The sequence below is a fragment of the Rousettus aegyptiacus genome, unplaced genomic scaffold (genome assembly GCF_014176215.1).
Source record: "Rousettus aegyptiacus isolate mRouAeg1 unplaced genomic scaffold, mRouAeg1.p scaffold_m13_p_4, whole genome shotgun sequence".
Classification (NCBI taxonomy): Eukaryota; Metazoa; Chordata; class Mammalia; order Chiroptera; family Pteropodidae; genus Rousettus; species Rousettus aegyptiacus.
The window spans coordinates 112,001-124,061 of NW_023416307.1; the positions used below are offsets into that span (position 1 = coordinate 112,001).

The 12,061-nt window shown below is 64.3% G+C and overlaps 2 protein-coding genes across 8 annotated transcripts in view; one reads left to right on the plus strand and one right to left on the minus strand.

Annotated features, from left to right (window-relative positions):
* Positions 1 to 12,061, minus strand: part of PDE9A (phosphodiesterase 9A) — a 57,720-nt gene that overhangs the window by 14,749 nt on the left and 30,910 nt on the right. For all 7 annotated transcript variants that reach the window (XM_036219158.1, XM_016143466.2, XM_036219162.1 and 4 more), the window contains exons 5-8: positions 11,668 to 11,722; positions 10,881 to 10,951; positions 5,636 to 5,720; positions 420 to 501 (exon numbers count right to left, since the gene is read on the minus strand). In XM_036219158.1, coding sequence (XP_036075051.1) covers positions 420 to 501; positions 5,636 to 5,720; positions 10,881 to 10,951; positions 11,668 to 11,722 — 293 coding nt within the window. The remainder of the gene's footprint in view (positions 1 to 419; positions 502 to 5,635; positions 5,721 to 10,880; positions 10,952 to 11,667; positions 11,723 to 12,061) is intronic.
* On the plus strand, positions 5,732 to 6,529 carry LOC107510184. The gene is made up of 2 exons (XM_016143468.2): positions 5,732 to 5,899; positions 5,984 to 6,529. The coding sequence occupies exons 1-2, from the start codon at positions 5,750 to 5,752 to the stop codon at positions 6,449 to 6,451; spliced, it is 618 nt and encodes a 205-aa protein (XP_015998954.2). The 5' UTR covers positions 5,732 to 5,749; the 3' UTR covers positions 6,452 to 6,529.

Sequence of the window (12,061 nt, forward strand, 5' to 3'; positions counted from 1 at the left end):
GTTTGGGGATAGGCGAGCTGATGAAGCAGATTTAAAAAAATTTACTTAATAATTCAGCGAGAAGCCCGGGCAGAGTAAGCTACGTTCTGGGACCACTTTTGCTAAACAAATGTCAAAGAGAAAAATGTTTTGCCGAAGAAACAGGCCTGCTCCACAGCTCAGGGCTGAGGTGGGAGCTGCTTTTGCAAACGTGCAGACCGACAGCCGGGGCTGGGCCAGGTGGCCAGGGTGGCCGTGGGCAGGGGACCTGGCGGCCGCAGGCAGGGAGCCCGGCGTCTGGCGTCAGGGGACCCAGCGGCCACGGGCAGGGGACCCGGTGGCCAGGGGCAGGGGACCCGGTGGCCGTGGGCAGGGGATCCGGTGGCTGGGGGCTGTGGACAGGCAGCTGCTGTTTCTTCAGGGGCAGAATTTCATCTCACCTTGGGATAAGTGGGGACATCCCGGCGAGGCGTCAGCTTCTTGCTGTTATCCAAAAAACTATACTTACAGGGACAGCTCGTCCTGAAAGGGAAATGCAAAGATGAGTCCTGGCCCTGTCCCTTGAGACTCGTGCTCACGTGGGTGGTGGGCTGGGGGGGTGGCCTCCTCGGAGCGAAAACAAACACACGAGAAACCCCCAAGCAAATCAAAGCCAAGACCCTTCTGGCCTTTCTCATGGGAGAGTAAGCCACGCAGCCGGTGACGGCTCACTGCCGAACCCCGAGGGACCTGCCGGACCCCTGGAGAGAATGCTGGGCTCGTGGAAACATGCTATCGCCACAGGTAAGCTTCTAAAGGTCTATTTTTTTTTTTTTGTAACGACGCAAAGAAAACACTTTCATTCTAAAACTGCGCAAAACTAATAAAGTAAAAAAAAAAAATCTAAGTCCCCACTGTACCCACTTCCTTCCGCTAAATGTCACACCCTGGAAACACTTCCTGTTCGCCTCGGGCATGTTCCGGAATTCCCGGGCGTGGAGACGCGTGGACAGACCGCCCCGTGCTTTCGAACAGGGACGGAACCGTACGAACGTGCCCTGCCGGCCCGGTCTTCCGCCCAGCGCCCCACGAGCTCGCCGTGTCGCTTCACGGAGCGTGAGCGCATCGAAGCAAGCCCCTCCCGGGGGCTCCGGGGTGCGGCCGTGCCACCGCCGTCACTCTGGTCCCCGAGACGCCTCCGACCGCCCCCACTACGTGCGTGGTGACGGGCGCATGTGCCATCCGGCTCTGTTTTCTCCGCTGCTCGATGTCCGGGTGTCCCGCGTAACCACAGAGAAGGAGCCAGGTGTGCCCTGGAGGGACAGCCACCGTCGGACGCTGGGGACAGTGTGCTGGCCTGTGCCGTCGTAGCTGGGGCCGGACGTGGGGGGCGCCCGGGGAGACCCGGCCGCTCCGTGGCCCCCGCCCCACCCGGGACCTTAACTTTCTCGGACATGAACATGCTCTCCCGCCTCCCACTGATGGGGAGCACGACGCACGGGGGTCGGCACCCCCTTTCCGGAGATCCCCGGCTGGTGAGCAGGGGACCGGCACATCAAAGGGCAACAGCGGAAGCTCGTGCGGTGGGTAAATAAAGTTCCATTTTCCTGGCGAGCGGTTTAGCACAGCGTAGCAACAGCCGTAAGGAAAGGCACTTCCTTTCGGACCCCACGTCTGCTCCGGGGAATTCACCGTAGGAGAAGAATCGGAGAGAAGCAGGCGGCTCCGTCCATCGCCGTGTTATCTGTTCACGAAGACGCTGAACCAAGCGAGAAGCCACCTAAACGTCTCCGCGTGGGAACTAGATTAGACCATTACCGTATGTCAGCCAGAGGGACCGACGGGTGGTCTTTTAAGGACGTACTGAAGGAGGATGGTAAACTATCCACCGAGGTACTAGGGGAGAAAAGACACATGTGGGGGTGAGCCGCGCTGGCCTTCGGGGAAATCGGGCGTGCTGGGTGCGCGTTAAGATCTGATTCGTTTGTTGCTCACGACATCGTAAGCGAAAGACGATGACCACAACACGGTATTTCTTGGTCGCTTTTCAAAATTAGACATCTGCGCACAGAAGACATCCGGGAAGCCAGCTCAGCGTCCAGACTTGGATCAGGGGCGCTGCGGCTGCCGCCACCGCTGGCGACCCCCCTCATCGGCGCACCCCGATCGTTTCGCGGGGAGGCTGTGCTACCTGCAAACTCAGAACCATGACTCGATTTCCCTTTTGCGAAAAGAGCCGCCGGCATGATTTCCCTGGCTCCTGCTGGCCCCTCCCGCAACCCGACGCCCGCAAGACCACCTGCGCTGCCCGCGAGAGCCTCCTGCGTGGAGGCGGACAGACGGACGGCAGAGGAGCAAAGTGAGCCGACGGGGAGCCCCGTCTCCACGTTTCTGAGTTTGCCCTGCACGCTTACGGGGTGCATCGCCACGGGGTCCTCCGCTCCACCCTCTCCTGGAGGGGGCTCCCTGCGCGTCCCAGGGGGGCCGTGGCACCCTCCTCCAGGCAGGACGGGGGGCCGCCGGAGTCCGGCCGCCATGTCGGGGGCGCGTGCTGGGCGCCCGGTGACTCCTGCCAGGGCCTCCCTGCCTCGGCCAGGCAGCCTGTCTGCTCCCTCTGTGCCCCGTTGCCATGGGAACCAGCCTCCGCCAGCCGACAGAGCGGCTGGCGTGGTGCCTTTCCTTTTTATGCCATTTGGGGCTTATTTTTGCATTCATTTCCTGGGCTCCCGGCGTCCCCTCCCCCCAGGGCTCAGCCCAGCGGTCACGGCCCTTTGTGTGGGATGCAGCGGAGGTTATTACCTGCCATGGCCTCGCTCGCCCTCCGCAGCCCTGCGCCCCCCCCCCCCGCCAGAGTCGACAGCGAGCTCCACTCCGTGCCCTCATTTTGAGCAGCCAACTGGACCTCCTTCCTCATGAGGGGGAAAAACCCAGAGAAACCGAAAGCGTGTGTCTCAGGGGAGCAGAGCCTGCCCCGTGGGTGTCCGAGAGCCGTCCCACCCCCGACGGCCATCAGCTACTCCGGGGAGGGAACAGTCTGAGGCTCGCACACCCCCGGCCCCGAGGCCCCGCTGCGGGCACTGTGTGTGGGCCATGCGGGGGGCACTCGTGCGTCTTCGGTGGGGGTGCAGAGCGGGGCGCGCCCGGCCAGGTGCCTTTGTCCTCTCTGCCCTCCGGGGGACGCTGGGTTCCCACCGCCAGAGAGGGCTGCTCAGGGGTGCACTGCGTCCCCCAGCACTCCAGGGGACATCACGTTGAACAAGCCCGGCCCCAGGGACACTGAAGAGCTCACGGCGCCAACTCGCTGGGGAGGCGGGGGGCGGGCTGGGCTTCGGGCGCGGAGGCGCTGCCCGGCTCCCGGACCAGGGCCCAAGGCGGCCGACGGTGCTGAGGACGGCACCGGGGCCCAGGTCCTGGGCCTCCTTGTTCCGTCAGTGATGTTTGCAACTTTTCCCCGTTCTGCTTTTGGTTGAAGAGCCACACGCGCCCGTCTGTCACCTGCGTGGGAGCTGCGAGCACCGTCTGCCGCGTGCCGCCTCTGCAGGCGGTGCGTGCCGCTGGCCTCACCCCTGCATCACGGCGCCCTGAGCTCTGGCACGTGCTGCCCGGGGCGCGCGGGGGCGGCCGCCCCAGCTCAGCCCGGCTGCCCGGCGGGCAGTGCGCGCCCGGGCCGGCTGTGGTCTCCGCGCGGCGAGCCGAGGGTTGAGCTGTGCCCTCCACGGGTCACGTGCCGAAGCCCTGGCCCCCGGTGGCCGTGAATGCGACTGCCTTTGGAAGCGGGTGGTAAGAGAAGTGACCAGGCAGCACGGCGGCCTTCATCCGATGTCGCCGGTGTCCTTTCCAAGAGGGGACATTTGGACCCAGACGCACATGGCGAAGATGGAGGCAGAGAGCACGAGCGCCTCTTCCGTGCAGGGAGCCTAGGGGGTGGCAGCGGCCGCCAGGCCTGGGCCGCACCCTCCCCAGACCCTGGGGGGTGGGATAGCGTGCATCTGGGGCACAGAGGCAGCCAGGGGGCCGCGCTGAGCCCGTAGGTCCCGAGTCCGAAGGTAACGCCATGATGGGGGTCACGTCGGGTGTAGCTTCCTCCCAGCTCCTGAGCCGGGTCCCAGCCCCGGGGGCCTGGCTGCGGCCGCCCTGGGCGACTCCAGGACTCCTCCGCGGTCGTGAGGAAGACTGTCCCCTGTCCATCAAAGAGCCTCTCCTCTAGGCTGACGAAGATGAATTATTCACTCAGTTTTCTGTGGTCACAAACTCCTCCGCCCCAACTCCACCCAATTGAATGGATGAGACACTCCCAAATCCAAATTAGCCGCCAAGTGGGCGTGACATAAACGTGGCTCGCTCCCTGAGGGACCCACGGTAGTGGGCCCTGAGCCTGTCAGGCCCCTTCCTGAGCCACCCTGAGGCCGGCCGGCTTCACCGGACCGATGGGACCGAGCCGCGACCGTCGGCTTCTCTTCACCTCCTGCTCCTCGAAGACTCTCCAGCACAGCCCGCACGAAGCAGGTCGCACGATGCCTTAAAGCCAGGAGAGACCTCCACGCTGTCGGGCGACTCTTCACGACGAGAGGGTGCGTCTGCGGGGGGCGGGGGGGGGCGGTCACGGGCCCCCTGCTGCGGCCCTGCTGCCGCTCAGCAGAACCCGGCGGCGTGGCGTCCGGAACGACGGCCGCACTGTCACCCCGCGGTCACCCTGCGGTCTCACGGTGGCCCTGGGCGTGAGGGGGATCAGGGCGCGGGCGGGGGACGGGGGTCCTTGTCCTTGGAGCCCCCGCACGGCCCTGCACGGCGAGCGCTCAGCGCGTGGCCCCTCTGCGGTCACTGCGCCTCTCCGCCCCGAGCCCGAGCACGCGCCGTGACTGGCTTCGGCAGAGGCCCCGGCTCCGGGGCGTGAGGAAGCCGGGCACCTTTCACGCATTTCAGCTCCCCAGGGGCGTGTGCGGACGGACCCCTTGTTCTGAGGGACGGTGATGTCTGTGACCGGAATGGCCGCAGGCCTTTCTCCCCTGACCCTCGGCTCTGCCCTGCGGCCGCCCGCCGGGAGGGGGGCCTCTGGGGCACCAAGACGCTTGTCCCCAGTCAGCCACGCGCATTTTCCTTTTATCACTCCCTTTCTTTAAAAGTCGGTGCGAACGTCCTTCACACGGATGTCTCCCTCCGCAGGACGGCTGCCCCTCCCAGCCTCCATCTGCCGGACTCTCTGCTACGATGAGACAAGACAGCCAGACAGCCGGGTAACGGAGGGGCGAACCCAGGCACAGCGTGGCTGCCGCGACGGGCTCCCCAGCCGGAGCCGGGTCAGGCGGCTGCACACTTGCTTCCGGGCGCACGAAGCCCAGGCGCGCCGCCCAGGGTGTCTGGGAGGAGCCCCTGGCCCGTGCCCCGGCCTGTCCCCCTGTCCTGTCTGGTCCCATGGCCTGTCCCCTGGCCCATCCTCCATCCCGTCTTCCTGGCCCATCCCCTCGTCCCCCCATCCTGTCCCAACCCATACCCCGGCCCGCCCTCCCCGACCCTCCCCCTGGCCCCTTGCCCCCCACCTCCCGTCCCCCCCCGCCCCCCCGTCCCCCCTGCCCTGGCCACTCCGCCCCCGTCCCCCCATCCTCCTGGCCCCCCATCCCCCCCGACCCGCCCTCCCCGTCCCTCCCCACCGCCCCCTGGTCCCCCCCCCCGGCCTCACCTGCTGCTCCGGGCCGCCAGCTCCTCTCTCATCTTCTTAATGTCGCTCTTGCATTTCTCGATCTCCACCACTTTCAGCCCCTCCACTGGTGACAAAGAGACACAGGGGGTTGCCATGGATACCCCGGGGAGGAAAGCCAGCCCCGTGCCTTGTCCCCACTCCCGCCACGGCCGCTGGTGCCCGGTCTCGCCGCCGCCCCCGGCCACAGCCGCCTCTGGCGTCTCGGGCCAGTTCCGGGCCACGCGTGAGCTGTTCCCCGCATTGGTGGGTGTCTGCGGGACGGAGCCCCTCGCCCCGCTCCCTGAATCCAGCCTTTTCTCGCACCCACTTCTGGCTTTCCCTCCTCAGGGCCCTCAGCCCCGTGTGAGGGCACGGGGCAAAAAAGTCTCTCGTCCACGAGAAAAGAAACAAAAAGAAAAGGGGAAAATGACGTTAAAATGTGACGGAAGCCACGGTGGGCCACATCGCTGCCTTCCCCGCCAGGACCGCGGCTTCGTGGAGGCAGGAGCTCTGCGCGCGAGGGCTCTGCGGGCGCGGGCCGCCGGGCCGCGTGTGGACCTGGACGGACGGGGAGCGGGCAGGCTGCGTGGAGGCCGAGCAGAGCCCAGGCCGGTCCCGTCCCAGGGTCTCGTGGCCCAGCTGTGCCCGGGAAGCCAGGGCACGTCTCCCAACGACCTGGGCTCCAGGCCAGGGCTCGATCCTGGACACCGCCTCCGGCAGGCCGCACGGCCAGCCGGAGACACCGCCAGGAGGCAGGCGGCTGTTAGCTCAGTGGTTCGTAAGGAACAAAAACAGATTGGCTTTGTTACTCTGTAATCACGCCTCAATTTTTATGCGAAAAGATTCGGCCCACGACGCTACTGTAGCTCCCTTTCCATCACGCGGGGCTCTGGAGATGGCTAAAAATAAAACGTGGATGATTTCTAAGGAAAGTGAAGAAACTCGGTGACTTCAGCAGCTCCTCCCGCCCCAACGGAACTGCGGGGGCTCAGAGCGCATGTTGGGGACCCTCGCCCAGGGCAGCCGGGCTGGAACATGACCCCCCCATCCCCGCAGGTTTACTAAACATTCTCAGGGTCAGAGGCCAAGGGGGGAGGGGGCGGCGCGAGGCTATGCGAAAACATTGCTTCTTTTTGCCCAAAGAGGCCAGAATCTGGAGCATCCGCTACTCGGATCTGGTTCCGGCGACTTGCTTCTGTGCCATGCCTGGGACACTGTCCCTCCTCTACCGAGGCATGGGACCAAGCACGGGGCCTTAAATGCGAGCCCTCTGACCCAGCCGTCCTGGTGGCCCACGGCACATGCGTGCCATCGGGGACCCACAGGGGATGGTGCTGGGCACGTTTCCGTTCGCTCACGGAAAGCCCACGCCCGCCCTTGGGCGCGGGGCGCTCCGAGCTCTCCCTAGCGCCACGGATGCCGTCTGGCCCCCTCCCGAGGAAGGGGGATGCCAGCACTGACTGTTTGAGGGTGCCGCGGCCTCGATGCCCCTCCCGGGCCTCGGTCCACACGGCAGGAGGCTCAGCCCACGGAGCAGAGGACCACGGCGGGGCCGTGTCTGCCGGACACCAGGAGGCCACCAGCACCGGCAAGCAGCAGAGTCAGCGTCCGGGGCCGGGAGGAGCTCGGTCACTGCCACGCGAAGGGAGGAAAATCCCAGAAAGTGACTAGGGCTCGAGAAGAGACCTAGTGTGCCGTGTAGACTCTGATCTGACAAGTCAGCAGGTGTGGGGAAGAGACGAAGCCGGGGGCCTGTGCCCTGGCACCCGAGGTCTGGGGCTACGTTTACTGTACCCCAAACATCGTTTCATACAAAATGACACGACCATTGTAGAAAACAGAGGAAATTCGGGGCATCTCAAAGAAGAGTATTTAAACATTTATCTCTGAACCAACTGGGCCAGAACACAACCCATGTAACATTACATATATTGGCTGGAACCCTCCAGGCATTTCTCTCCCATCCCCCATGCAGTCTAAATGTCTGTCTGTCTGTCTATCTATCTATCATCTATCATCTACTGTCTGTCTGTCCTTATGTTTGAGAAGACAGAGTTAGAGTCATGCTATTTGCTGTGTTTTCTCCCTTGCTTTCCCCCCATTATCGTTGCTGAGGGCACCCCAAGTGCCCGCAGCCGCCTCCTAGCTCACGGCCTCCGGTGGGTGTGTGACATGTGACCGTCGACATTGGAGTGGACGTAGATCAGACTCCCTGGTCATTTATTAGGAGTGATGTTTAAATTAAGCCGTTCGAGCGACCCAGTATAATACTGCCAATTCGAATCCCAGAGATTTAGAATTCTTGGCAATTATGTTCATGAAGAGCCTGGTTGCCAAGGAAATGGAGATAAATCGCTCATTAATCCATGGAAGAGAAAAACAAGTCTTCACGGGATTAAAGAGCAGGACGTGGGGGACGGAGCTTCAGAGAGAGAGAGCGGGCTCCCGCCTCTCAGCGCCTCCCGGGGCTTGGGGCTGCTTTTGGAAAGCCAGCTGTCCCCTCCTGGACTTTAGAGGTGGTCCTGTGGGCCCCTGCAAGTCACAGGGAGAGCCCTTCAGAATGATTTTCTGAGAGGGACGCTGGCCTTGGGGACGGGCCTCGGTGGGCAGGGGCAGGACGGTTCCGGGGCAGGCCCTGCTCTCTGCTGGCCCCCACCGGCCTCGCCGGGCTCAGGCGAGGGGCGGCAGGGGCGGGGGCTCTCCCGGGGCTGCGGAGTGAATGCCAGGCTCTCGAGGACGCGGGAGCTGTGCGTCAACACTTCCTCCAAGGACTTTGGTAAAGAATTTGCATAAAGCACGTTTCCGAGTGGCTAAGAGGACAGCCAGGTTTGGTTTCAGTTTCGAGTCTCTGGCATTGCTCGCGTGACCCCGGGGCCGGTTCTCCCTGTGCTAGGGTTCTGGTCAACGCCCTGGGCATAGGACGGGGGTGGGGGTGGCGAGGGTGGGGCCCAGCGGCCAGTGTCCAACGAACGAGGAAGGAAGGGAGTGAAGCCTGTGATGCTCCATCTCCGACCAGGAAGCGAGGCGAGGACCTGGCTGTCCTGTGTTTGCAGAACGACCTCTGACCTGGGCGGGACTCCGGACGCCTTGCAGAAGGCGAGCATTTTACGTAAAAAGGAAGGAAAGCTTTTAAAGTGAACTAAAGAAATGGAGAAATTTGCATTTGATTCAGAAGAAGAATATGTTTGAGGTGAAAAACAAAAACCAGAAAATTCCATTCAAAACAAGTCAACGTGACGCGGCTTACGGTGGTCAGCCTAAGCCGAGCTGGATGCCGCGTGGACTCAAGAAGCAGGAAGAGCTCCTCACAGCTCACGGCTCACACGCACCCGTACAGTGTGCGTGTGCACATGAGCATGTGTGTTTACATGTGTGTGCGAGTGCAGTACCTGTGTCTACGTGCGTGTAGCACGTGCGTGTGCCTACGTCCAGCCTGGGCCGGCGGAGCGGGCCGGCAGTCGGGCTTCCCGCAGCTCCTGGTCGGGCGGCCCGGGCCAGGGGACTCTGGCAGCTGCACAGGGTCAGGACTGACCGTCTGAGCAGCTGGGATGACCCTTCCCCCGAGCAACCTGCATGACAGCTCCAGCTGCAGGGCCCCCCCCCCCCCACAAGGACTGCCCTGGCCCCTTCCCCGTCTCTGGGGCAGGGCCCTGCTGTCTCCACGCGGCCCCCTGCTGCCGAGAGGGGGCCCCCCCACCCCCGCCTTCCCACGCGCCTGGCCTCGGTGCTAGAGAGGAGCACAGGTGGTCACAACGCCAGTGGTTCTGACGCAGGCGCCGGGCCTGAGCTCGGAGCGGGGAGGGGTGACGCCTCCTCCAGGCAGCTGTGTGCTTTGCAGGATTTCTGTGATTTACCAGACAGCCCCGCAGAGAGGCGCCTTCCCTCCGGGGAGGAATCCGGGCTCGGACAGGCCAGGGGAGAGGGGCCTGCGGGCCGCGTCCTTTGACCATCCTCCATTCACACGCCGCTTGACGGCAAAATAACAATCTTCTTGGCCTGGTCACCGTCTTCCCGGCCAGACGCTGGCAGCCACCGAAGCCGAAGCCGACCCAGTTTTCTGCAGGAGTTTCCAGAATTCCGGAGCGGCCCCTGCAGCTTGCCTTCTGCACTGGTGGGGGGCGGTGGGCGGTGGGGCTGCTTCCGTGGGGAGGGTGGGGGCGGGGCAGAGGCACCCGCCGTCCCCGGGCACTGGCACGCCAGGTGGGGACTGCGACTTCCCCTCTGGAAATGCAGTCGGGGACTCGGCAGCCAATGTGTCTCATTTTCCGTGTTCCGTGGCTGAACCCCTCCCGCGTCTGGAGAATTCCCTGCTCTGTGGGACCTGGTGGAGAGCCGAGCCTGCCTTGAACTGTGTCCCCCCTCCTGCCCCAACAAAAGGTGGGGTCACATCCTTAGCCCCAGAACCCGTGAGTGGGACCTTATTCAGAAAAAGGTCTGGGCAGGTATCCTGAGATGAGGGCATCCGGGATTAGGGCGGGCCCTGAATCCGAAGACAGGTGTCCTTACGAGGGACAGGCAGGGCCACCGGGACACGGGGCGGTGTTTCGCGACGCCACAGCCCTCAGGTCTGGATTTTGTTTACTCGTCCTGGAAGTTAATAAATAGGGCGCCATAAACTGTCGACCTTCGGCTCGGCGCTGGCAGAGTCTCCCGCGAGGCACGTGATCCAGGCTCCGCTCCTTGCTTCTGGGCCCGAGGGATGCGTGACTCGGCGCCGTCTCCCTCCCAGACTTTGCTGTTCGCTCTCGGACTTGAGGCTGGGACGGCTCCGCCTTGCCGACTCCCCGCTTTTCTGCCTTCCTTTGTGGAGACTGGGACCCGGGGCTGGGGCGAGGGTGGAGTAGACATGGTCCAAAAAGCCCGTGAAACCACGGGGCGCGGGTCCGCGGGTCCTCGTCGACGCGCAGAGACACACGCTGGGTGTTTGGCGGCGGTTCCCTCCCAGAGAGGTCTAACCCGGGGGTCGGGGGGGGGGGGGCTTCCCGTTTTCGCCCTGTGCTTCTGCGCACGGGGACGACGCCTCAAACGCGCCCTCGCGGTCACGTGTGGCTGTCACCTGCGCTTGTGACGTCGCGGTTCAGATTCACGGCCGACTCGCTGTTCTGGGCTTCGCTGGCTTCAGGCGTTTCACGGGGGAACGGCGTGCTCTCCCCGCCACCCCCGCCCCGGCCCCCCCGGGCTCGCACGGCTGACCCGCGCGGGGGTCACAGGACGGCGACGCGAGGGACGCGACCACGGCACTCACGTTCCACGCGCTTCTCGAGCACGGCCAAGTGACTGGCGACTTCGGCTTTCAGCTCGTTGATTTTAAATGCCCTGGGAACGGAACAGGAGAAAAGAAGACACAACTCGTAAGGGCCTCGAGGGCACAGCGGGTTTGGCAGAGAGCTGCTGACCCGCGGCCCCGGGGGTGGGGGCCTCCAGGGACTCGCCATGCCTGGGGGGGCGGGGAGGAAAGAGACGCCCCCAGACTATCTAGGGGGTGAACTTTCCAAGCCGGGGACACACAGCGGGGCCGCGCCGGTGGGGACGCTGCCTCCCCGTGCCTGGGAGTGGGCAGCTGGGTCGCCTGCTCACAGCCGGGTCGACCGGCCCTGCCCCCGGCGCCTGGGCACTGACCGCCTTCAGGGGACCCGGTGTGCCCTCTCCGACCCGTTCACTGCACTGACCCCAGAATAGGCCCGATGGCCGAATCCGCCCCCTTCCCCGCCCCACGGGACCTCTGGGAGAAAGCGTTCCCCAAAACGGTGTCGGCTCCTGTAGGCTGGGCCCGGGCCCCAGAACCGCCGGCCCAGGGCATGCTGGGTGAGCGAGCGCATTCTAAACCTGCCCGCTTGACTCGGCCGTGCTTCGGGGTGAGTGCTTCCTGGAGCCCAGCCAGCTGGCCTAGTTCTGGGGCTCATGGGAGGCCTGCGCCGAGAGGCAGCCCCTGCGGGTGTCTGCAGCCCAGACGGCCCCCTCAAAAAGGGGCACCGCTGCCGTGAACGGACCAAGCACGGGTCCCGGGACCGCGGGCGGAGGAGATGCCGTACCTGGAGAACTGCTCTGCAACCTGGGTCAGCACGGTCTGGATCAGCTCTTCCTTCTCTGCGGACCAAAACAGAAAGTCAGAGGGGAAAAGGGAAGGACCCGCGGGTCACCACGGGCCTGAGGCCACGCGGCTCCATGGCCAGGAGCAGCCTGCCTCCCTGGACGCAAGCTCCACCCCCCTGCCTGCACCCCGGGGCCTCTCCTGTCCACCCCCAAATGCTCCTTCCCTCCCCGAGTGCTCCAGGCCACCAACCTGTCTCTTAATGGCCTCTCTGCAGAGTGGCCAGAGCTATGGCCCTCCCGAAGCTGGCATCAGCTATAAAAAACAGGCGGGACTGGTCTCTAAGCAAGGGAGTTTTCACTGAGCATTTTATGGGGGCAATTACATGACAAAGG

Excerpts from the sequence above, each read along its gene's own strand:
- LOC107510184 (XM_016143468.2), top strand. The coding sequence starts at position 5,750 with ATGGATACCCCGGGGAGGAAAGCCAGCCCCGTGCCTTGTCCCCACTCC. Across the intron at positions 5,900-5,983 it reads GTGAGCTGTTCCCCGCATTG|GGCCCTCAGCCCCGTGTGAG; the intron begins GTGGGTGTCTGC and ends TTCCCTCCTCAG.